A 26,508-nucleotide genomic window follows, 5' to 3' on the forward strand; every position below is an offset into this window, starting at 1 on the left:
CCACTGTGTCCAGCATTTCTGCCCCACTGAGTCCAGCATTTCTGCCCCACTGTGTCCAGCATTTCTGCCCCACTGTGTCCAGCATTTCTGCCCCACTGTCCACTGAGTCCAGCATTTCTGCCCCACTGTGTCCAGCATTTCTGCCCCACTGAGTCCAGCATTTCTGCCCCACTGTGTCCAGCATTTCTGCCCAACTGAGTCCAGCATTTCTGCCCCACTGTGTCCAGCATTTCTGCCCCACTGTGTCCAGCATTTCTGCCCCACTGAGTCCAGCATTTCTGCCCCACTGTGTGTCCAGCATTTCTGCCCCACTGAGTCCAGCATTTCTGCCCCACTGTGTCCAGCATTTCTGCCCCACTGAGTCCAGCATTTCTGCCCCACTGTGTGTCCAGCATTTCTGCCCCACTGTGTGTCCAGCATTTCTGCCCCACTGAGTCCAGCATTTCTGCCCCACTGAGTCCAGCATTTCTGCCCCACTGTGTCCAGCATTTCTGCCCCACTGAGTCCAGCATTTCTGCCCCACTGTGTCCAGCATTTCTGCCCCACTGAGTCCAGCATTTCTGCCCCACTGTGTCCAGCATTTCTGCCCCACTGAGTCCAGCATTTCTGCCCCACTGTGTCCAGCATTTCTGCCCCACTGAGTCCAGCATTTCTGCCCCACTGTGTCCAGCATTTCTGCCCCACTGAGTCCAGCATTTCTGCCCCACTGTGTCCAGCATTTCTGCCCCACTGACAGGTCCCCCGGGCCCCGCTGCCGCCGGCGCTTGCCTCTTCTCCTCTGCTCTGCCGGTCCCACGGGCCCCGCTGCTGCCGGTGCTTGCCTCTTCTCCTCTGCTCTGCCGGTCCCCCGGGCCCCGCTGCCGCCGGTGCTTGCCTCTTCTCCTCTGCTCTGCCGGTCCCCCGGGCCCCGCTGCCGCCGGTGCTTGCCTCTTCTCCTCTGCTCTGCCGGTCCCCCGGGCCCCGCTGCCGCCGGCGCTTGCCTCTGCCCTCTTCTCCTCTGCCGGTGACCGGTCCCCCGCTGCCGCCTGCCTCTTCTCCTCCGCCGGGTCCCTCGTCGTCCGGTGGTCACCCGCTGCCTCTTCTCTGCTCCCTCGGCCTCCGCCGTCCACGTGGTGTGCCGCCGCACGCTGCTCTTCTCTGGTCCCGGAATGAGGAAGTGGAGCAGGGCAGCGTGTGACGTCACTTACTTGCGGCGGGCGGGCCCATGAATCACCGCCGCCTTAAAGGTACAAGGCTCATTTAGAGACAGCAGGCACAGCACAGTGGCACTGCAGCCGCAGCCTGAATAAAAATGTCAGGGGGGGCCCGAGCAGAGCGCGGACCGGACCGGCTGCCAGCGTGCTCGCTCGGGCCCCCCTTTTTGCTCCTCATCACCGGGCCCCATACGGCAGTGATGCCTGTAATGCCCTAATGGCGGCCCTGATTATCTGTGTTGGTTTGGCACCAGACATAGCATTTACCTTGGTGGTAAAAAGTTCAGTTTTGGTCTCATCTGACCACAGCACCTTCCGCCATGCATTTGGTGAACTCACAATTAACCTTACAATTTTTGTTTGTAAGTAAAGGCTTTTTCTGCCTACTCTTCCATAAAGCCCACTTGTATGGAGTGTGCAGCTAAGTGTGGTCGTACGGACAGATACTCCAGTCCCTGCTTGCAGATCCTTCAGGGTTACTTTTGGTCTCTGTGGTGCTTCTCTGATTAATGCCCTCTTTGCCTGGACTGAGAGTTTTGGTGTGCAGCGCTCTCTTTGCAGGTTTGTTGTAGTACCATGTTCTTTCCATTTGATGATAATGGATTTGATGGTGCTATAGATGATCATCAGAGATTGAGATATTTTTATAGAACTTAACCCTAACATGTGCTTTTCAACAACTTTGTCATTGACTTGCTTGGAGATCTCTTGGTCTTCAAGGTGTTGTTTGGTTAGGGTACCGTCACACTATACGATTTACCTACGATCACGACCAGCGATACGACCTGGCCATGATCGTAGGTAAATCGTAGTGTGGTCGCTGGGGAGCTGTCACACAGACAGCTCTCCAGCGACCAACTATGCCGATGTCCCTGGGTAACCAGGGTAAACATCGGGTAACTAAGCGCAGGACCGCGCTTAGTTACCCGATGTTTACCCTGGTTACAAGCGTTAAACTAAAAAAAAAAAAAACAGCACATACTTACATCTGGTGTCCGTCACGTCCCTTGCCGTCTCTGCTTCCCGCACTGTGACTGCCGGCCGTAAAGTGAAAGTGAAAGCACAGCCGCTGTGCTCTGCTTTCACTTTACGGCCGGCAGTCACTGAGTGCGGGAAGCAGACTGCAAGGGACCTGACGGACACCAGAATGTAAGTATGTGCTGTTTGTTTTTTTTTAGTTTAACGCTTGTAACCAGGGTAAACATCGGGTAACTAAGCGCGGTCCTGCGCTTAGTTACCCGATGTTTACCCTGGTTACAAGCGAACGCATCGCTGGATCGCATCGCTAGATCGCTAAATCGGTGTCACACACACCGATCTAGCGATGACAGCGGGAGATCCAGCGATGAAAGAAAGTTCCAAACGATCTGCTACGACGTACGATTCTCAGCAGGATCCCTGATCGCTGCTGCGTGTCAGACACAGCGATATCGTAACGATATCGCTGGAACGTCACGAATCGTACAGTCGTAGCGATCGAAATGTTATAGTGTGACGGTACCCTTAGTGTTGCCTCTCGCCTAATGGTGTTGCAGCCTATGTGACCTTTCAAACAGGTGTGAATATACTGACATACGTGACACTTAGATTGCACACAGGTAGACTTTCTTTCACTAACCATGTGACTTATGAAGATAATTGCTTGAACCAGAAATTTTTAGGGGCTTCATCGCAAAAGGTATTAATACATATGTGCATACCAATTCTTAGTTATTTGATACTATAAATGTAATTTATCCCTTTATTTTCTCACTTCACCAGCTTAGTTTATTTAGTGCTGATGCATCACTAACAAATTGGATTACAAAAATATTTAAACACAGGTTGTGATGTAACAAAATAGATAGAAAGCCAAGGGGGTGAATCCATTCTTAAGCCACTGTATATCTAGATTGGTTTCATATAGCAGTACTGCATATGGGTGTCATGGTACATTTTATATTGAGGAAATTCTTTGTGTAGGAAATAGGGGAGCCACACAACTTTTTTCATGGGTAAAGAAATGCTTACAGTTCTGGGTTGAACATTTTTGTTGTTCTTTAAAGAGAACCTGTCAGAAACTTTTACCCCTTCTGCCCCAAACGATGAGGCAATATGAGCCATTTGATCCCTTTATGACCCCAAAATGCTACTCCAGCAGTGAGAAATTGCATTTTGAAGTTCAGTCTGGAATTTCATTGGCGTATAACGATGCACTTACAGCGCGCCTCAGCATCCACTGTATTCCCAAACTAGCAGCACCTTTCCCTGGCTGATTAACAGGTTATTTGCTCTAGTACACATACATTTCCTGTTAGTCAGCCAAGGGTGAGTCCTGCTAGTTTGGAAATACAGCGAAGGCTGAGGAGCTGTAAGTGCATCACCACAACCCAATACTCTTTCTGTATGAAATTCAAAATTTAGATTTTTCTCTGCTGAAGCTTCACTTTGGGGTCATAAAGTGATCGACTTGCCTATCTTTTAAAAGGCTACACATTCACATTAGTCTTTTCGGGGGTGTTTCTGACAGGTTTAGTTTAATAACAATCATGGTATTGAGACAGCCTCAGGCTTCAATACAATGTAGATTGCACGAATGCCAAATGTGGGATGATCCCTTTTGCCCAAACAAAATCCAAGTCGTTTCAGCATCGAATGCTCTTCAACTTCTTTATTGTGACAGTACAAATACAGAAACAGCAGTAACGTTTTGACCCCTAATGTATGTCTAGGTCTTTGTCAAAGACCCAGACTTACACTAATGGTCGAAATGTTGCTGCTGTTTCCGTATTTGTACTGTCATAACAAAGCAAGTTGTTCGTTATTGGACTCTGAAGCCACCTTCATTTACTTAGGTTCCCTTTAATTTAAGAGTTTATTATAAGATTCAGGAACACAAACGATGTTTTCATTTTCTACAAGTGTTAAACTTTTAGAACACGCTTTCTGATTTTATTGTGACTGTTATGAGGTTTAAAACTCAAAGGCCTGTGTAATGACAACCTTATTGAAAGGCACATCAGGTGATTAGCGGCTGATCGTTGTAATAAGAGAATATTGTGAGAAAAAGAAAATGGAAACAATGTCACCATGGAAATACACAATGAATTGTTGTGATCGCTATAAACAGAGTGTGAGGAGGCATGAGGCTTGTCACTAAGACAGTGCTTACCACCCTTCATGTTATTCTGCTCACTGCATGGGATACACAGCTGAGTTTTCAATCTGCCCACTTGGTCTTTGATCCTTTCATGCGTCAGGTTACATTTTAGAAAACCATAAATCGCTATACTGTTTATTCAATGCCACAGTTGAAGATACAATGCTCATACCAGTAGCATATCAAATATACAAAAACTTAACAATGACAATAGAAAGTGCCTATAAAATAAAACCGGTATTAGAAATAGTAAAATTGAATCTTATTCTTTATAATAAAAAGTTATATGTTATATTCATTTCCTAAGTTATTTTGTTTATTCGCGGCATGAACCAATTTCATATAAGGGTGAAATATACTCTTATTCTTAGTTCTATTCTAAAGTTACTAAATTATACACAACGCGAAAAATGACATGAACAACTGATCTCAATAGTGGGTTTGGCAATTTTAACGACACCTATTAATATTAGGGACATAAATTCAAGAATGGAAGATTTATTAGCAGTAGAGATGACGTTAGGGCCAATTCAGATGTCTGTTAAATGCAGTCTGTGAATGGATCAGTCTCGGGTCTCCTGAGTCGAACTTAAAGGGAACCTGTCACCCCGTTTTTTGAGATTGAGCTATAAATACTGTTAAATAGGGCCTGCGCTGTGTGTTCCTATAGTGTATGTAGTGTACCCCGATTCCCTATGTATGCTGAGAAATAACTTACCAAAGTCGCCGTTTTCGCCTGTCAATCAGGCTGGTCAGGTCGGGAGGGCGTGGTGACATCGGTGGTTCTTCCTCAGCTTTACGTTGGTGGCGTAGTGGTGTAGTGGTGAAGACACAGCGCGCGATCTGCGCTGTAATCCCTTGCATCGGTGGGGGCGGCCATCTTCCTGGGGCCGCGCGTGCGCAGATCGAGTGCTCTACTGCACGGGGCTTCAGGAAAATGGCCGCGGGATGCCGCGCGTGCGCATTAGAGATCGCGGCGGCCATTTTCCCAAAGCCGAGATGCAAACTCGGCTTTGGGAAAATGGCCGCCGCGATCTCTAATGCGCACGCGCGGCATCCCGCGGCCATTTTCCTGAAGCCCCGTGCAGCAGAGCACTCGATCTGCGCACGCGCGGCCCCAGGAAGATGGCCGCCCCCACCGATGCAAGGGATTACAGCGCAGATCGCGCGCTGTGTCTTCACCACTACACCACTACGCCACCAACGTAAAGCTGAGGAAGAACCACCGATGTCACCACGCCCTCCCGACCTGACCAGCCTGATTGACAGGCGAAAACGGCGACTTTGGTAAGTTATTTCTCAGCATACATAGGGAATCGGGGTACACTACATACACTATAGGAACACACAGCGCAGGCCCTATTTAACAGTATTTATAGCTCAATCTCAAAAAACGGGGTGACAGGTTCCCTTTAATAGCCTCGAAGGCATAAATGAGACGTTTGATTTTGGGTCAGAAGACCTGCAGCCACCCTGTGCATCACGGGCCACGGATAATGCACATCTGGCCTTGCTTTTACCGTATATACTCGAGTATAAGCCGACCCGAGTATAAGCCGACCCCCCTAATTTTGCCACAAAAAACTGGGAAAACTTATTGAGTCGAGTATAAGCCTAGGGTGGAAAATGCAGCAGCTACCAGTGAATTTAAAAAATAAAAATAGATGCTCCATACCATTCATTATTGCCCCATAGATGCTCCATATAAAGCTGTGCCATATATAATGCTCCATACCATTGATTATTGCCCCATAGATTATCCATATATAGCTATGCCATATATAATGCTCTGCACAGTTCATTATGGCCCCATAGATGCTCCACATGAAGCTGTGCGATATAGAATGCTCTGCACTGTTCATTATGGCCCCATAGATGCTCCACATAAAGCTGTGCCATATAGAATGCTCTGTACTGTTCATTATGGCCCTATAGATGCTCCTTATAAAGCTGTGCCATATAGAATGCTCTGCACCGTTCATTATGGCCCTATAGATGCTCCTTATAAAGCTGTGCCCCATATACAATGCTCTGCACTGTTCATTATGGCCCTATAGATGCTCATTATAAAGCTGCCCCATATAGAATGCTCTGCACCGTTCATTATGGCCCCATAGATGCTCAATATAAAGCTGTGCCCTATATGCTCTGCACCGTTCATTATGGCTCCATAGATGCGCTTTATAAATCTGTGTCCTATATGCTCTGCACCGTTCAGTTTGGCCCCATAGATGCTCCTTATAAAGCTGTGCCATATATGCTCTGCACCGTTCATTATGGCCACATAGATGCTCATTATAAAGCTGTGCCCTATATGCTCTGCACCGTTCATTGTAGCCCTATAGATGCTCCTTATAAAGCTGTGCCATATATGCTCTGCACCGTTTAGTTTGGCCCCATAGATGCTCATTAAAAAAGCTGTGCCATATATGCTCTGCACCATTCAGTTTGGCCCCATAGATGCTCATTATAAAGCTGTGCCCTATATGCTCTGCACCGTTCAGTTTGGCCCCATAGATGCTCATTATAAATCTGTGCCCTATATGCTCTGCACCGTTCAGTTTGGCCCCATAGATGCTCATTATAAAGCTATGCCCTATATGCTCTGCACCGTTCAGTTTGGCCCCATAGATGCTCATTATAAATCTGTGCCCTATATGCTCTGCACCGTTCAGTTTGGCCCCATAGATGCTCATTATAAATCTGTGCCCTATATGCTCTGCACCGTTCAGTTTGGCCCCATAGATGCTCATTATAAATCTGTGCCCTATATGCTCTGCACCGTTCAGTTTGGCCCCATAGATGCTCATTATAAAGCTGCCCCATATAGAATGCTCTGCACCGTTCAGTTTGGCCCCATAGATGCTCATTATAAAGCTGCCCCATATAGAATGCTCTGCACCGTTCATTATGGCCCCATAGATGCTCCACATAAATCTGTGCCCTACATGCTCTGCACCGTTCAGTTTGGCCCCATAGATGCTCCACATAAATCTGTGCTATATATAACGCTGCTGCTGCTGCAATAAAAAAAAAAAACACATACTCACCTTTCTTGCTTGCAGCTCTTCAGCTTCCGGTCCCGGCGTCTCTCCGCACTGACTGATCAGGCAGAGGGCGCCGTGCACACTATGCGTCATCGCGCCCTCTGACCTACATAGTCAGAGCGGAGAGACGCCGGGAAGATGGAGCGACGCCCGGCGTGTGGATTATGGACAGGTAAATATGACATACTTACCTGCTCCCGGCGTCCCTGGCTCCTTCCCCCGGACGGCTGGTCTCCGGGTGCCGCAGCCTCTTCCTCCATCAGCGGTCACCGTTACCGCTGATTAGAGAAATGAATATGCGGCTCCACCCCTATGGGAGTGGAGTCCATATTCATAAGTTTAATGAGCGGTCCCAAGTGACCGCTGTACAGGGGAAGAGCTGCGGCACCTAAAGACAGTGTGACGGGCAGGGGGAGCGTCAGGATCGCCAGGACTAGGTAAGTATGCCTCAGACCTCTCCCCCCCTCACCCGCCGACCCTGCCACAGACCGTGACTCGAGTATAAGCCGAGAGGGGCACTTTCAGCCCAAAAATTTGGGCTGAAAATCTCGGCTTATACTTGAGTATATATGGTATATGGAAGAAATCAATGATTTCAAACTGAAATAGTCTTGGGCCTCATCCGATTTTTCTTCAGCGTTTCTGGATCAGATTTTCATCAGGATTTGGTCAGTGACAGTTTTTTCCCATCAGTGTTTCATCAGTGATTTTCTCGCCCCAAAACATTTTTTAAAACATATCCCTATTGCAATGTCAACCCCTTCCTAACCAGCCAATTTTTCATTTTTGCAATTCCATTTTTTCCTCTCCTTCTTCCAAGAACCAGAAGTTTTTATTTTATTTTTTAATCCACTTAGCCGTGTGAAGGTTTTTGTTTGCTGGACAAATTGTAGTTTTGAATGGGATCATTTTAATGCACTGAAAAAAAAAAAAAAAACGGAATCCATGTGCTGTGAAATTGTAAAAAAAACCATGCAACAATTGTTGAAATTCAGCAATTGTTTTGGAGTTCGTTTTTACATCATTCATTGTATGATTATAATGACCTGGTAACATTATTTAGTAGAATTACGGAAATGCCAAACTTGTATAGTTTTTTCTTTACATTTAAGATGTGAAAAAAATGTTCTGAAATTCGTTTTTGCTTGTGTCCCCATTTTCTGGGTCCTGATGGAGCTGTGTGAGGGCTTGTTTTTTGCTTAGCTTACAGTCATTTTTCTTGATGCCATTTTTGGGTAAATACAACATGTTGATTGATTCAGAACCCTTCACGCGCATTTCGATGGAGCCAATGGGCATGTAGAACAGTAATAAACAGTGGCATTCATGGGGTTAACAGCAGGGGCTGGACAGAGTAAAGGCACATGGTGGTTGTGTGGAACAGCATCTTTTGGCTTATTTGTCCGGCTCCACTGGTATTCCTAGAAATTTATGAAAAGAAATTACAACTGGGTGTTATCATTACTCTTTCCAAAGACGTGTTGTCCTCACAAAGTCCGATACTGGCAGAACTGATTGGACAATGTCAGTGTGAAGGGACAACCCCCCAATTGTTAACACCCAGTTGTCAATTCTGGTAAGAGCTCTAATATATTGATATGAGCTGTGTAATGGGCCCCACAAACAATACATGGCTTTCAGATGAATGATGGTTTGGTCAATCATTTGACCAGCAGTTATCACTCCAAACCAGATGGATATAAAATAGTGAATTTTTTATCTGCTGTCAGTTTAAAATAACATAAATTTATAACTCCATACATTAGAAAAAGCTGAATTATGTAACTTTGCTCTAACAGATGTAAAAAATATGGCAACTTTCGTCCATTCATTAGTATTACATGAAATATTAAATGTAGTGTATTGAAGCTCAAGTGTGGAGCTGCTGCCTGTGCTTCTTGTTGTACATTCATCTGTCATTCATCTGTCAGTCTATACAATTTGTATGGTAATATAAGTTGTGGTTTAAGACGCCCAGTGATACATTTATTGTGTGAGCAGGTGTCATTTATGTACTTTTGCTTCAGATGACAGGTAGATACTTGGCATAGGATGAATGTAACCTATTATTATTATTCTTTTTATCTTCTAGCCCCTCCACTGATGGCTTTTGCACAGTGTAACAAGGAGATTTACGCAAACCTTCTGAATGATTATTGTCTGCAACAATTCCAACGAAACATGGAAAGCTTGGGAATGAACCTGTGGTGCGACTGGAAAGCAACACAAGAGTGAGTTTGTTTTCAAATACATAAACGCTATATCTGAGCACACTCGCTCATCACTAGTTGGAACCCTTGAAATTGTTCCAGAAAATGCAATGAAATTAAAAAACAGGTTTTGATACATAATTCTCATAAGTTCAACAAATGACAATTTTCTACTATCTGCTCCAAGGAAATCCTGAACATGATTGATTAATCGTGTGCAACCCTTTCCCATGGAAATAGAACCTCAATGCTCTCTAAATCTCACATATAAGGATCTAATTGTTTTTCCAATATAGAAAAGGTGACTAAGACAAAAACAAATCATCCAAGTTAGACTGACAAGTGATAAAGTCCTTCACATAAAACTCATCACTATCTACATTCTAGAAATAGGGTGAAACACAGCTTGGATTGTGACCTCTCCACTCTTCCTCCAGACTCTGGGACCTTGATTTCCAAGGTCTAGTGTATCCACAATCAAACAATACACAGTTATACTCAGCAAACGCCTATTCCACCGAAGCCCTCGTTCTCCTGTAATAAACCAAAAATAAAAAACAACAATATCCCTCACCTCTCCGTCGTTCTTTGTGATCTCACCAAGGTCACGGCAGTTCAGCCCGGGAGGGAACGGAGCTCAGTGACCGGAGATAACCTCGATGATATCACCACCATTACTGAGGCTACACTCGCAGCATTTAATTCCCCAGTGGTTCTCAGGCTAGACGGTCACCTCTTGGCACCATCCAGGTTGAAAACTGTTTTTCTCCCAGACGTGGATTATGGCATGGGATAGAACGATGGGAGATGAGGGATATTGTTGTTTTTTATTTTAGTTTAATTACAGGAAAACGAGGGCTTCGGTGGAATAAGCCTTAGGTGAGTATAACTGTGTTTGTTATTTTAAAAATAAAAATGAAAAACTGTGTTTTGTTTTATTTATAATAAAAGAGTATTCTGGCTATATATATATATTTTAAAAAAAATCATCCAATGATGATCCTTCCCTTCCAAACCCTGCTGTGCAGCAAAACAGTAGTTTTCCCCCACATATAGGCTATCAGCGTACTCAGAAGAAATTGCACAACAAATTGTGTGGTGCAATGTCTCCTGTTACCCTTGTGAAAATGCAAAATTTGGGGCTAAAAACATTTTTATGGGAAAATGTTTTTTTTTAATTTTCACGGCTCAACGTTATAAACTTCTGTGAAGTATTTGGGGGCTTAGGTTTCTCACCACACATCTAGATAAGTTCCCTGAGGGGTCTAGTTTCCAAAATGGTGTTACTTGTGAGTGGTTTCCACTGTTTAAGCACATCAGAGGCTTTCCAAACACGACATAATTATTTCAGAAAACTTTACATTCAATAAGTCAAATGGCACACCTTGCTTTCCAAGCTCTACCATGTGCCCAGTGTTTTTCTCCCACATATGGGGAATCACTAGTATAGAAAAATAGGAGACAAAAAAAGCGCAAATAGGGTCTTATCCCCAGGATTGTTTCTACTCAATTGTGAGAGAACTGCTCACCTGGTGGTACACAGTACAGGCGTGTAGTTTGTCAGCTGCTGCAGATCCACAGGTCGGCGCTGCGACCTCTCAGAACCGTTATAATAGATGAAATGTGGATTACATCCGCGCTGCTGCGACAAATAATAGATCCAGATATACTTGTAAGGTGTTCGGGTGGTTTATTCAACGCGTTTCGAAGCTCATGGCTTCTTCTTCAGGAAGTCTCCACACAAAGATATCTTTGTGTGGAAACTTCCTGAAGAAGAAGCCATGAGCTTCGAAATGCATTGAATAAACCACCCGAACACCTTACAAATATATCTGGATCTATTATTTGTCGCAGCAGCGCGGAAGTAATCCACATTTCATCTATTATAACATATGGGGAATCGGCATACTCCAGAGAAATTACAGAACTAATTTTGAGGTACATTTTTTTCCTGTTACCCTTCTACCCTTATAAAAAAAATTGGTGTCTAAAGTAAAATATTTGTGAAAAAAGTTAAATGTTAATTTTTTTCTTCCACATTCCATTAATTCCTGTGAAGCGCCTGAAGCATTAATACACCTATTGAATATGGTTTTGAACAACTTTCAGTTTTTAAAATGGCATCACTTTTTGTATTTTTTGTCATGTAGGCCCCTCAAAGTCACTTCAAATGTAATGTGGTCCCTACAAAAAATAGTTTTGTACATTTTCTTGGTAAAGTAAGAAAGAAAGCAAGAGGGACGAGGGCGAGTATGGGAGCATTTTAAGAAAACTACTTCACTAATTTATTACCGCATTTTTCGGACTATAAGACGTGCTGGACCATAAGACACACCCCAAATTTTCAGAAGGAAAATAGGGGAAAAAAAATAATGTGTCAAATGGGGGTCTGCCTTACAGTCCAAATTCAGCTTACCAGGGAAGGGATCGGCACAGGTGGAGGAGTGGTCACAGGGGTCGTTCGATGGTCCAGGCTGGTGCGGTGGCCTTCGGGAAATCCCATCCCAAGCTTGTACGGCGGCGGCTCTGTGCTAGGGCAGGGGCTCTGTGCTGGGGCTTTGTGCTGAGGCAGGGGCTCTGTGCTGGGGCAGGGGGCTGTGCTGGGGCAAGGGTGCTGTGCTGGGGCAAAGGTGCTGTGCTATCGTGCAGTGGCAGTGGCTCTCTGTGCTCCGTGGGGGGTTCCACAGGCATTTTGTCAAAGCCTGGAGGCCCCCGCACATCCGTTGCTGCCATGCTGCAATGGCCTCTGGGAACATGGCCTCCAGGAACATGGCCATCAGGCTGGGGATGGCGCATGCTCAGATTGAAATTTTGGCAACAAGATCTCTTCCGATCTCTACCGAGATCTCGGGACGAGATCTGAATCTGAGCATGTGCCGCCCCCAGCCCGGAGGCCACTGCAACATGGCAGCAACGAATGCCAGCGGAGCCCCCCACAGAGCACAGAGAGCCGCTGCCACTGCACCATAGCACAGCCCGCCATCGCCACACCACAGAGCCCCACCGCACCACCATGTAAGTATATTGCGACCATAAGACGCACCCCCATTTTCCCCAAAACATTTTGGGAAAAAAGTGCGTCTTATGGTCTGAAAAATATGGTAGTTTCTTTATTTGGTTGAAAGTGCAATAGAGTACTGTAAAAGTACTGGGTGCAGCCGTGAATGACATATTGACCACAGCAGTTTCTAAATTAGATATTCACAATAAAATATTGTTTCCATAGTGACTGAACCCTAGGAGACAGCTCCCTCATCTCCTTGGAGATAAGAGCAATCAAGTCTTAAAATATAAGAAGGATAAAAACAAGAAAATCAACAAAGAAGGTTTTTTGTTTTTTTTTAATAGAGGCTGCACTATACAATTTTGTACAGTGACCTCTAACTTTGGTCTGAACTGTAGATGATAACCTTGGATGGAGTGTGTACATAGGTTTTTAAAGTAGGAAATTAATCCAAATGCAAACTATTTTCTGCATTGACAGATAAGCCAGCTCTGGACTCTGCATTTCTAGTTACATTAAAATTAAATTGGTCATTTCTACAACGATAACCACATTATCACAGTTCCAGAGATGAACTCAGCGGGTCTCAGCTCCGTGCGCGGAGATCTATACTGCAAACATGTTATCCCTGTGGGCTTTTTGTAATCAGGGAACTCAGAGAGAACGCTGTTCACACAAACCTTCTGTGCCTTATGGAAATTAGAGGTTTTGCATACATCTCGAGCACAGCTGGGAAAAATTTCAAGGCTGACGTAATCAGCACCTATGAACGAGCCTTTAGCATTTTCATATTCTCCCTACCCCAAGAATATTACATTCGTATCTACCTTTTAACCAAAAAGTTTTAGTGGAGTTTGTATGCACTATATACGATTACCATTTTGCAATAGACATTCTAATTAGTAAATGCTTGTGCCGTATAATGATACTGGGCAAAAAGCTGCATTCAAGCACGCATTTTGTCCAGGATAGCATCATTGCAGCAGTCACACTCCATTAGGAATCATAGACTAGTATCGGCCTGTACATCAACACATGCAATTACTACAGCTCTGTAATAATGCCATAAAGTCGGACGCCTTTGCATGTCGCAGTATATTGGAAATATTTTTCCTTAGAAGCAATGTAAAATTACAGTTGAGCTTTACATATGTGCCGAAAATGGCTCTGAACAAGAGAGTTTGGATGCAAATGCAATTTTGTAGTTTGCATGACTAGTAACCATAGTGAATACTATTATATCATTTTAGGTTACTCACACAATTATTTCTTTAGTATTTTCCCATAATATGCTTTAATGGGAATGTCATAAGAGTCACATCGTCTGGCAGTTCTTTTCCATCTATTGAAAGTAAAACTAGTTATAGCTTTCTAAAACTCCCATGGATTGTTATAGAAAAAGTTTCTTCATGCATGGTCATCTCTCCATAAAATCAGGTCCTTTTCTCCTCAAATCAATGGGGATTCCAGTGACCAAATGTATTGGCTAATTCCCCAAATGTATATAAAAAAAAGACTTTGCGAATCTCTATGCATCAGGTTGGATTAGCTGCTACTTCACAGATTACTACGTAAGCTATACAGTATGTGTAGTCTAATCTTGCAATCATATCTTGGTCCCCTGCATTTTTGCTTATCTACATCTTACCACTGTAAAGCTGGATTCACTGTAAGGCTGGATTCACTGTAAGGCTAGGTTCACTGTAAGGCTGGATTCACTGTAAGGCTAGGTTCACTGTAAGGCTAGGTTCACTGTAAGGTTGGATTCACTGTAAGGCTGGATTCACTGTAAGGTTGGATTCACTGTAAGGTTGGATTCACTGTAAGTCTGGATTCACTGTAAGGCTAGGTTCACTGTAAGGCTAGGTTCACTGTAAGGTTGGATTCACTGTAAGTCTGGATTCACTGTAAGGCTAGGTTCACTGTAAGGCTAGGTTCACTGTAAGGTTGGATTCACTGTAAGGCTGGATTCACTGTAAGGCTGGATTCACTGTAAGTCTGGATTCACTGTAAGGCTAGGTTCACTGTAAGGCTGGATTCACTGTAAGTCTGGATTCACTGTAAGTCTGGATTCACTGTAAGGCCACATGGACTGGAAGTTGGCCTCCTGACCTAAACTGTACAGCCTACTATATACCTATGAAGCTTTAGAGTTTGAGTCAGGAGACCCATGGCTGGTCCATACATTGCAGTCCATACTCTCACTGCGAACATGGAGGTGTTTATGCGGCAGAAGAGTATTTATGGTAATATTCAAACACAGTTCATAGATTAATAATGATAACTTTGAGCTGCATTGTTTCACAGAAGTTGCTTAGAACAAACATTTAAGGTAAGATACAGATTGGATAGAAGACACAACTGGTTATAGCAGTAAGAAAATTGCCCACTGAACTCAAAGCTTGCATGCTACTGCTACAAATTAAAGAAGCATTACACAAAAGAGACAGCAGCATGGTAGAACTTGAGCATGATACATCCACACATATGTAAAAGTACTGTTTCTATCGTAGGAACATTCTTTAAGTAAGAAAGTAGCTTCAAGTCTATTGAGTTTTGACGAACCCAAGCAGTAAACCATCTTTCTACCCATAGTTCTTTTTGTTAACCCTTGGTATGATTTTCTTTTACATCAAACATGAGATGGCCCAGTCACCAAGGAATCTTGCATTATGTTTTGTCTATAACAACAGCTGCCTGGATCAACCACAGAGTGTGGGAAGAATTCGCTGTTGGAATGAGTTTTATCTGCACCTGTCCAGTAGTGTCAGGGTGATGGTCAGTAAACAATGATGAAATTGGAATTTAAGGAAACGCGGTGCCTCTCAATGAAGATCACTGCGCATTGGAGATGCATTAATATAGAGCTTATTAGTATTCAATTATTATTTAATTGTATGTTATAATAGTACATTACTTTATATTTTTGTCGATTCATAAAATGACAAAGAGGTGACTGATTCTGCTCTGATTTCTTCTATCATTAGTGTTTGGGCAGGTTCCACCATTGTAAACTGCTGGGTTCTCCATCGCTGTGTTTGGTAGACTGTGCGGCAGCCATCCATATGTCATTCACAAACTGAAATCTTCCTTGAGAATGATTTAGAGGAAGTCTGTGAACCCCTAGGGTAAATGATTCAGACTCTTATGCCCCAAGCTGACAGACCATATCATATGACCTTACTCAATTCCCACACTGCAATGGTGACCTCTCCCTTGAGAAGTGTTACTCGAAAAATTCAGTTTGCATTTGGAAATACTCTACGTGCTGCTTTGAAGAGCACGTTACCACTGGCAGTTGAAATAATCTCATATTAATCCTTGTCAGGCTAAATATTTATCAGATGCAAGCCCTGCACTGCTAGGAGCTGCTACCATTCACGCTGCCCATTGTATATAAACTCGTGAGAACTGCAGTATGACGTTTATTAAAAAGGCAAAATAGTATTCGAGTAGTAAGTCCCTTTATGAGGTGCTTCACAGTATGAACAAAAGTATTAGGGTATACCTCTTAATCATTGAACTTTTTCATTAAGTCCAAATACGGTGTGTAAAATCCAGCCCCTCCGCATGCTGCTTGCCTTAACTGCCATTTGTGAAAGAATGGTTCTGTAACAAGAGAATGCAAATTGTCTCTTCAGAGAGGAAGAGGACTAGAACTCTAGTGCCACCTATTGGAAGTAGCAATCCTAACAGTCAATGTCGACTCTTTAACGAGCCTTGTCACATGACTTAGGATAATAGCCAAACCAGAATCTCAATTTGCAGACACTGTGTTTCGGGGTACTGCCCCTCATCAGTGCAAAGTGGAGATCTGGTATGGCTGATTGAGAGGTGTCTGACCGGGATCCAAGAAGTATCGTTTCTCCTTGCGGAGAGTAACATGATAAGCATGTCGAGGTGAGGAGACTTAAAGCCGCAATGCTCCTCTGGGAAATATGCAAATTGTCTCTTCAGAGACTATAAGAGGTCACCAATGTAACAAGTCAATTCATTTCTTCCCTCCTAAATATTTCACATTCAACTGGCGGTGATATTTTTGAAAAGTAGAAGGAACTGCAGCAACTCAGCCATGAAGTACAGACCACATAAACTCATAGAGTGGGGTCATCGTGATCATCCATGGTAGATCAGCTGCATGAAACCCTTACACCACCAAACAAAACAACAATCGTTATGTAGAGTGGTGTAAAACACCCAACCAGCAGTGGAAACACGGTCTGTGTAGTGAAGAATCACACTTCTCTATCTGGCATCTGATGGATGAGTATGGGTTTGGCAAACGCCAGCAGAACGTTACCTGCCTGACTGTATTGTGCCAACTGTCCCCCATGACTGTGCCTCAGTACAGAAAGCAAAGTCCATAAAGACATGGATGGGCGAGGTTAGTGTAGAAGAGCATGACAGGCCACACAGAGCCTGTCAGAGCCATAGAAATTGTGAGCACGGTTTCTTTTATCCAACATCAGTGTCTAACCTCACAAATGGTCTTCTAGATGATTGAGCAAAAAATTCCCACAGATGCCTCCCAGAATCTTGTAAAAAGTCTTCTCAGAAAATGTGAAGCTGGAAAAGGGAGGAACAATTCCAAATTAATGCCGATATAGATAGATATAGAATCGGAGGTGTAATGTGTAGTTTCCCAATAGTTTTGTCCATATAGTTTATTTTCAATATAATTTGTGATTATAGCTAAGTTCAGATGTAAACTAGTTGCATCCATTTAAAATAATATCCAGCTCTTTCTACTAGATTAATCCCTGGTAGAACCTGCTGACAGTTACACAGCAAGCTGAATCAAGCCATTTTTCTCAGCACTATATCCACTGATTGCTGATAAGACAGTGTATGCTTTCTATTGTTTGCAAAGTAATTAAAATTCTTAATTAGTAAAGCTGATAAAACGTAAGCTGCTGATAGGCGGTAAGCGTTTTATTATGAGTTGCTCTAGATACTGAGCCTCTGAGATTAAAATAAATGTGCCATATAAATTACTAGGGATGGAAGGCACAGGAATTATGTATTTATGCAAACAGCCATTTTGAAAGGAAAATTAAATTAATGCGTTTATTAAAATAATTAAATTTGATGCAAATGAAAATAGAAGTGTAAAAAAAATTATATAAAAACGCACATAAAAAAATAATAGGCTTGGAACACTATCCTACTGAAAGAGCTCCCGTCTACTTACCTGACATCTACAGTGACTTGCAAAAGTATTAACCCCCCAGCATTTTTTTTTTGTGTTTTGCTACATTACAACCTGTAATTTCACTTTTTTGTGGCTTGTAATAGTTCATGTAATGATCATGCATACAGCGGTGAACATTTGGTTTTTTATTGTGAAATAAACAACAAATAGTTCAAAATGACTGAAAACTTCAGTGTACAAACTGTTCACCCCCTAAAGTCAGTACTTTGTCTCTATGAGCTTTCTACACCTTGCCACTGGAATTTTTGCCCATTCCTCAAGGCAAAACTTCTCAAGCTCCTTCAAGTTTAGATGGTTTCCGCTGGTTAACAGCAATCTTCAAGTCTGACCACAGATTCTCAACTGGATTAAGGTGTGGGCTTTGACTAGGCCATTCCAAATCATTTACATGTTTCCCCTTAAACCACTCAAGTGTTGCTTTAGCAGTATGCTTTGGGTCATTTTCTTGTTGGAAGGTGAACCTCTATTTCAGTCTCAAATCACTGACAAACAGGTTTTGCTCAAGAATATCTCTGTGTTCCGCACCATCAATCTTCCATTCGACTCAGATCATTTTCCCTGTCTCTACTGCTGAAAAACATCCCACAGCATGATGCTGCCACCACCATGTTTCACTGTGGGGATGGTGTTCTTGGGATAATGAGCTGTGTTGGTTTGGTGCCAGACATAGGATTTACCCTGGAGGCCAAAAAGTTCAAGTTTGGTCTCAAATGACCACAACAGCATTACAATTTTTGTATGCAAGTAAAGGCTTTTTTCTGCCCACTCATAGTTAAAGGTCTCCTCTATGGAGTGTATGGCTTATTGTGGTCATATGGACAGATACTCCAATCTCTGCTTGGGAACTCTGCAGCTCCTTCAAGGTTACCTTTGGTCTCTGTGCTGCCTCTCTGATCAATGCCCTTCTTGCCCGGGCTGAGAGTTTTGGTTAGCATCCCTCTCTTGGCAGGTTTGTTGTGGTACCATGTAATTTCCATTTGATGATAATGGATTTGATGGTGCTCCTGGGGATCATCAGAGATTGGGATATTTTTTATAACCCAACCCTGACTTGCACTTCTCAACAACTTTGTCACTGACTTGTTTGGAGATCTCCTTGGTCTTCATGTTGCTGTTTTGTTATGTGTGCCTCTTGCCTAATGATGTTGCAGCCTCTTTGGCCTTTCAGAAAAGGTGTGTATATACCGATAGACATGTGATAATTAGATTGCACACAGGTGGACTTTCTACCACTTATGAAGGTAATTACCGTATATACTCGAGTATAAGCCGACCCGAGTATAAGCCGACCCCCCTAATTTTGCCACAAAAAACTGGGAAAACGTATTGACTCGAGTATAAGCCTAGGGTAAGAAATGCAGCAGCTACCGATGAATTTCAAAAATAAAAATAGATGCTCCATACCGTTCATTATTGCCCCATAGATGCTCAATATAAAGCTGTGCCACATATAATGCTCCATACTGTTCATTATTGCCCCATAAGATGCTCCATATAAAGCTGTGCCACATATAATGCTCTGCACCGTTCATTATGGCCCCATAGATGCTCCATATAAAGCTGTGCCATATAGAATGCTCTGCACCGTTCATTATGGCCCCATAGATGCTCCATATAAAGCTGTGCCCCATATATAATGCTCTGCACCGTTCATTATGGCCCCATAGATGCTCCATATAAAGCTGTGCCATATATAATGCTCTGCACCGTTCATTATGGCCCCATAGATGCTCCATATAAAGCTGTGCCCCATATAGAATGCTCTGCACCGTTCATTATGGCCCCATAGATCCTCCATATAAAGCTGTGCCACATATAATGCTGCTGCTGCAATAAAAAAAAATCACATACCTCTCTTCGCTCAGGACACCGGCGCTTTCAATATTTACATGCTCCTCGTGCGGCTCCGTCTCCAGCACTGATGCTCAGCAGAGGGCGCGCACTGACTACATCACCGCGCCCTCTGATCTGAGCGTCACAGCCAGAGGACGCTAGAGATGGAGCAGCACTGGAGCGAGGGGCGGTAAATATCGCGCAGCGCTCCCCTCCCCGTATACTTACCTGCTCCTGACGGGGTCCCTGCTTCTTCCAGCGCTGCATCTTCTTCCTGTATTGAGCGGTCACATGGTACCGCTCATTATAGCAATGAATATGCGGCTCCACCCCTATGGGAGGTGGAGCCGCATATTCATGACTGTAATGAGCAGTACCATGTGACCGCTCAATACAGGAAGAAGATGCAGCACTGGAAGAAGCAGGGACGTGCAGGGACCGCGCCGGGAGTAGGTGAGTATAATTAGATAGCCCCCGCTCCCCCTCCCCTGCCGACCCCCGGGTATGACTCGAGTATAAGCCGAGAGGGGGACTTTCAGCCCCCAAAAATGGGCTGAAAATCTCAGCTTATACTCGAGTATATACGGTATTTGCACCCAAAATATTTAGAGGCTTCCTTGCGAAAGGGGTGAATGCATATGCATATGCCCATTTTTAGTTATTTAATGCCATAAATGTAATTTATACCTCTAATTTTTATACTTGATTTCACCAACTTGGACTATTTTAGTGCTGATGCATCACACACAATTCGGATTACAAAAATAATTGAACACAGTTTGTTATGTAACAAAATAGGTAGAAAACCAAGGGGGTGAATACTTTCTCAAGCTGCTGTACGTTTTATTAAATGCTTTAATCCCCCATGAAATAATTCTAGAACATCTTTTCTTTAAACTCTGTTTTTCCTATTGACATATATAGTGGTAGTGTTCATTTAGAGTTGTGTTCCCTCTGAGGAATTGAACTCCAGGAGAAATTTTTGAGGGGCAGCAGAATGCAGCGATGCTTATGTCAGATCTCGTTTCTATAATTTTTTTGCCTTGTTCTTACTGCCGGTGATATAGTTGTGACTAGTGCCAAGTTAGGATTATTCTTACAGTGATGACATAATGTTTTCTTCTTTTTCCTACAGGATCTACACAGACGTTACAAACTGTACCAGCCTGCTGGCTCATATTCAGAACTGCTATTGGCCAAACTACGTAGTGGACAACTTCTTCACAGATATTCATAAGAAGTATTTTAAAGACTGTGCACTGACTGGCCGGCTGCCAGCAGACCCCCCACTACCCATCCTGTGCTCTTTCATCTTTATCCCTGTCCTTATTACACTTCTGATGACAGGGTTGGTTGTATGGAGAAGCAAACGGAGTGAAGGAATTGTTTGACATGAATGCAGACTGCTAAATCTATTGACCCCATTTTTGGAAATTACTATTTCAACCAAGTTTGGGAAAAAGAAGGGAACCCGTGACAGTAGTTCGGCAACTTACAAGAGTCTTCAGATTGGGCCTGCAATGTCTGTCTGGCTAGAACTTAGCATAGAAAGAAAAGACAGTGCTAAAAGGAGACAATGCTTAAAGAGATCTATCCGTAAAGAGTAGTGGTTTTTATAATGTACCACCGGACACAAGTTGAACTAAAAGGAATTTTCCACTCCCCCCAAAAAACCTTTCAAGGGTGCCTTCACACACAGCTTTTAAAAATAAAATGCCCCTTTGAGGCAAAAGTACAAAACTACAATGCAAAACGATTAAACATAATTCATTCGCTGCGGTCCTTTTAGTTTTTTTTTCACCCTACTTGCGTTTTGAGTTTTTGGCTTTTTCCAAAATCTCTGCATGCTGTAGTTATGTTGGCTTTTTCATGCAGTTTATATTGTCTTTCTCCATAGACCATTGTTATTTTTCCATGCTCGTGTGGAAAAGGAAAGTCATAATTAGAAAGTTACCTATTGTTTAACTTAGCTTTTTGTGCTACATGTATTTAAAAAAAAAAATTGGCAATGATTTTCTTATTTCATATCACGATCTTTATAAAAGAAAAGTGTAATCTTGTAATCTTCACACTGGCCACTGGGGCATTTGTAGATTCCGTCTTTAGTTTCTGTCTTTTCAAAAAGAGTTTTCAGCAAGGCTCCATATTATCAGAGGCTGAATTATGACAGGTAAGGCCTACTTTCACACTAGCGTTGTTTTCAATACGTCGCAATGCGTCGTTTAGGGGAAAAAACGCATCCTGCAAAGTTTTTTGCAGGATGCGTTTTTGCCCCATAGAGTAACATTACCGACGCATTGCGACGTATTGACACACGTCGCAACCATCGTGCGACAGTTGCGCCGTGTTTTGGCGGACCGCCGGGAGCAAAAAAGTTAAATGTAACGTTTTTTGCAGCCGACGGACTGCTTTTTCCGACCGCGCATGCGCGGCCGGAACTCCGCCCCCACCTCACAATGGGGCAGCGGATGCGCCAGAGAAATGCATCCGCTGCCTCCATCAAACGCTAGCATTGGAATCTCGGCCCGACGCAATGTGATGGGCCGAATCCGACGCTAGTGTGAAAGTAGCCTTACACCCCTATATACAGCTGATAACACAGGATCCACCAATTACAATACGCGATGTCACAGCTGACCCTGCTCCCTTGCCTTTACAATGACCTCTGCACAGGCTTAATAGACATTTCAATATAAAATATAGGGTCAGGGTCTGCTGATTGTGGCTATGTACATGTATTGTTTCCTGAAAAAACAGAAAGTGTGAGTCTAAAAAAGACCCAGTGTCTAGCGTGAAATTGCAGTTTCTTTTTACAGAAATGTTAATATGAATTCAGTTTTTTTCTTCCCATGCTTACTGCTTCTCAATTTGCAAATATGGTACCAAATCATTTTAACCCCATTTTTGTAATGCAAAATAACAGAACTTAAAAGAAGTTGTATTAGGCACTAAACACATTAATTCTAAAAAATACAATACTGTTGAAAAAAAAGCAAAAAATGATAGTAAAATGGCTGATTTTTTTACCTGCATTTTTGGCTCAAAAATGTTTGCAAAATGTGTGTGTTATGGAAGACCAAGAGGTTTCAAACACATTTTCTTTTTCAGAAGGATGTATTGCTTTTGCCGTATTTAAGGAAGAAAATTCAGCAGCTAAATGATAGCTCTAAGATATTAGGAAAATAGTAAGCCTACAAGCCCTACAAACAGTCCTTTATTCATGGCATTTCACACATGTTCGTTGTGTTTTTCTTTAGAAGTTTTTTTTTTTTTTTACATTTTTCTAAAACATCATGCTCTAGATATGATATTTAAGTTCTCTCATAAGCCTCTCAGTAAAAAAGGATCGGAAAAAATGCATGTCTTAAAAAAAAAAAAATAAAACGAAATGCATAACATTTTAACAGCGTTTTAAGAAGCAAAAAAAAAAAAAAATCAGCAACAAAAAAAAGAAAGAATAAAAACCATGTGATAATGAAGTCTAGAAGGGCAGTCCATTTCCTCTGTATTTTCACAAATGTCTTGTGATTTTTTTGGTAACATAGTAACATAGTAACATAGTTAGTAAGGCCGAAAAAAGACATTTGTCCATCCAGTTCAGCCTATATTCCATCATAATAAATACCCAGATCTACGTCCTTCTACAGAACCTAATAATTGTATGATACAATATTGTTCTGCTCCAGGAAGACATCCAGGCCTCTCTTGAACCCCTCGACTGAGTTCGCCATCACCACCTCCTCAGGCAAGCAATTCCAGATTCTCACTGCCCTAACAGTAAAGAATCCTCTTCTATGTTGGTGGAAAAAACCTTCTCTCCTCCAGATGCAAAGAATGCCCCCTTGTGCCCGTCACCTTCCTTGGTATAAACAGATCCTCAGCGAGATATTTGTATTGTCCCCTTATATACTTATACATGGTTATTAGATCGCCCCTCAGTCGTCTTTTTTCTAGACTAAATAATCCTAATTTCGCTAATCTATCTGGGTATTGTAGTTCTCCCATCCCCTTTATTAATTTTGTTGCCCTCCTTTGTACTCTCTCTAGTTCCATTATATCCTTCCTGAGCACCGGTGCCCAAAACTGGACACAGTACTCCATGTGCGGTCTAACTAGGGATTTGTACAGAGGCAGTATAATGCTCTCATCATGTGTATCCAGACCTCTTTTAATGCACCCCATGATCCTGTTTGCCTTGGCAGCTGCTGCCTGGCACTGGCTGCTCCAGGTAAGTTTATCATTAACTAGGATCCCCAAGTCCTTCTCCCTGTCAGATTTACCCAGTGGTTTCCCGTTCAGTGTGTAATGGTGATATTGATTCCCTCTTCCCATGTGTATAACCTTACATTTATCATTGTTAAACCTCATCTGCCACCTTTCAGCCCAAGTTTCCAACTTATCCAGATCCATCTGTAGCAGAATACTATCTTCTCTTGTATTAACTGCTTTACATAGTTTTGTATCATCTGCAAATATCGATATTTTACTGTGTAAACCTTCTACCAGATCATTAATGAATATGTTGAAGAGAACAGGTCCCAATACTGACCCCTGCGGTACCCCACTGGTCACAGCGACCCAGTTAGAGACTATACCATTTATAACCACCCTCTGCTTTCTATCACTAAGCCAGTTACTAACCCATTTACACACATTTTCCCCCAGACCAAGCATTCTCATTTTGTGTACCAACCTCTTGTGCGGCACAGTATCAAACGCTTTGGAAAAATCGAGATATACCACGTCCAATGACTCACCGTGGTCCAGCCTATAGCTTACCTCTTCATAAAAACTGATTAGATTGGTTTGACAGGAGCGATTTCTCATAAACCCATGCTGATATGGAGTTAAACAGTTATTCTCATTGAGATAATCCAGAATAACATCCCTCAGAAACCCTTCAAATATTTTACCAACAATAGAGGTTAGACTTACTGGCCTATAATTTCCAGGTTCACTTTTAGAGCCCTTTTTGAATATTGGCACCACATTTGCTATGCGCCAGTCCTGCGGAACAGATCCTGTCGCTATAGAGTCCCTAAAAATAAGAAATAATGGTTTATCTATTACATTACTTAGTTCTCTTAGTACTCGTGGGTGTATGCCATCCGGACCCGGAGATTTATCTATTTTAATCTTATTTAGCCGGTTTCGCACCTCTTCTTGGGTTAGATTGGTGACCCTTAATATAGGGTTTTCATTGTTTCTTGGGATTTCACCTAGCATTTCATTTTCCACCGTGAATACCGTGGAGAAGAAGGTGTTTAATATGTTAGCTTTTTCCTCGTCATCTACAACCATTCTTTCCTCACTATTTTTTAAGGGGCCTACATTTTCAGTTTTTATTCTTTTACTATTGATATAGTTGAAGAACAGTTTGGGATTAGTTTTACTCTCCTTAGCAATGTGCTTCTCTGTTTCCTTTTTGGCAGCTTTAATTAGTTTTTTAGATAAAGTATTTTTCTCCCTATAGTTTTTTAGAGCTTCAATGGTGCCATCCTGCTTTAGTAGTGCAAATGCTTTCTTTTTACTGTTAATTGCCTGTCTTACTTCTTTGTTTAGCCACATTGGGTTTTTCCTATTTCTAGTCCTTTTATTCCCACAAGGTATAAACCGCTTACACTGCCTATTTAGGATGTTCTTAAACATTTCCCATTTATTATCTGTATTCTCATTTCTGAGGATATTGTCCCAGTCTACCAGATTAAGGGCATCTCTAAGCTGTTCAAACTTTGCCTTCCTAAAGTTCAATGTTTTTGTGACTCCCTGACAAGTCCCCCTAGTGAAAGACAGGTGAAACTGCACAATATTGTGGTCGCTATTTCCTAAATGCCCAACCACCTGCAGATTTGTTATTCTGTCAGGTCTATTAGATAGTATTAGGTCTAAAAGTGCTGCTCCTCTGGTTGGATTCTGCACCAATTGTGAAAGATAATTTTTCTTGGTTATTAGCAGAAACCTGTTGCCTTTATGGGTTTCACAGGTTTCTGTTTCCCAGTTAATATCCGGGTAGTTAAAGTCCCCCATAACCAGGACCTCATTATGGGTTGCAGCTTCATCTATCTGCTTTAGAAGTAGACTTTCCATGCTTTCTGTTATATTTGGGGGTTTGTAACAGACCCCAATGAGAATTTTGTTACCATTTTTCCCTCCATGAATTTCAACCCATATGGACTCGACATCCTCATTCCCTTCGCTAATATCCTCCCTTAAAGTGGACTTTAGACAAGACTTTACATAGAGACAAACCCCTCCTCCTCTCCGATTTTTACGATCATTTCTAAACAGATTGTAACCCTGTAAGTTAACTGCCCAGTCATAGCTTTCATCTAACCATGTCTCGGTTATTCCCACTATGTCAAAGTTACCTGTAGATATTTCTGCTTCTAGTTCTTCCATCTTGTTTGTCAGGCTTCTGGCGTTTGCGAGCATGCAGTTTACCGATATTATATCGGTATTACCGATATTGCAGGTTTTCCTACTGTACATGTTAGTACAGTTTTCCTCACATCGTTCACAGCTCTCCTGTCCACAAAATGGCTACTGATGGAGAAGCATGTGACCAGACCGGTCCTTCACCTCCTACAATTGAAAAACCGATCTCCCATGTGCAGTGTTTTTCAATTAGAGGAGGCCGATGGAAAGGACTGTGGTAAAAAAAATTGAAAAATTCAGCAACCGCAAAAGTCATGAGACATCACATTTATTAGTAGATTAAAACATGAAAGGGATAAAACTTAAAAAGCATGATAACAGTCGCCGAATTTCGAGCTACACTAGCTCTAGGATGGAAAGACTGGTCACATGGTCCTCTATCCTCAGACAGTTAGTGCAACTTTTTCTTCTTAATGGGAAACGGTCACCTTGAAA

General features: G+C 42.6%; 1 protein-coding gene across 1 annotated transcript in view; it reads left to right on the forward strand.

Moving 5' to 3' along the window:
* The window catches only part of RAMP1 (receptor activity modifying protein 1), a 124,061-nt gene extending 100,811 nt beyond the window's left edge, over positions 1–23,250 (forward strand). The window contains exons 2-3 of the mRNA XM_069733383.1: positions 9,472–9,610; positions 20,774–23,250. Coding sequence (XP_069589484.1) covers positions 9,472–9,610; positions 20,774–21,029 — 395 coding nt within the window. The 3' untranslated portion in view covers positions 21,030–23,250. The remainder of the gene's footprint in view (positions 1–9,471; positions 9,611–20,773) is intronic.
* The last annotated feature ends 3,258 nt before the right edge of the window (positions 23,251–26,508 follow it).

The sequence above is a fragment of the Ranitomeya imitator genome, chromosome 7, assembly GCF_032444005.1.
Source record: "Ranitomeya imitator isolate aRanImi1 chromosome 7, aRanImi1.pri, whole genome shotgun sequence".
Taxonomy (NCBI): Eukaryota; Metazoa; Chordata; class Amphibia; order Anura; family Dendrobatidae; genus Ranitomeya; species Ranitomeya imitator.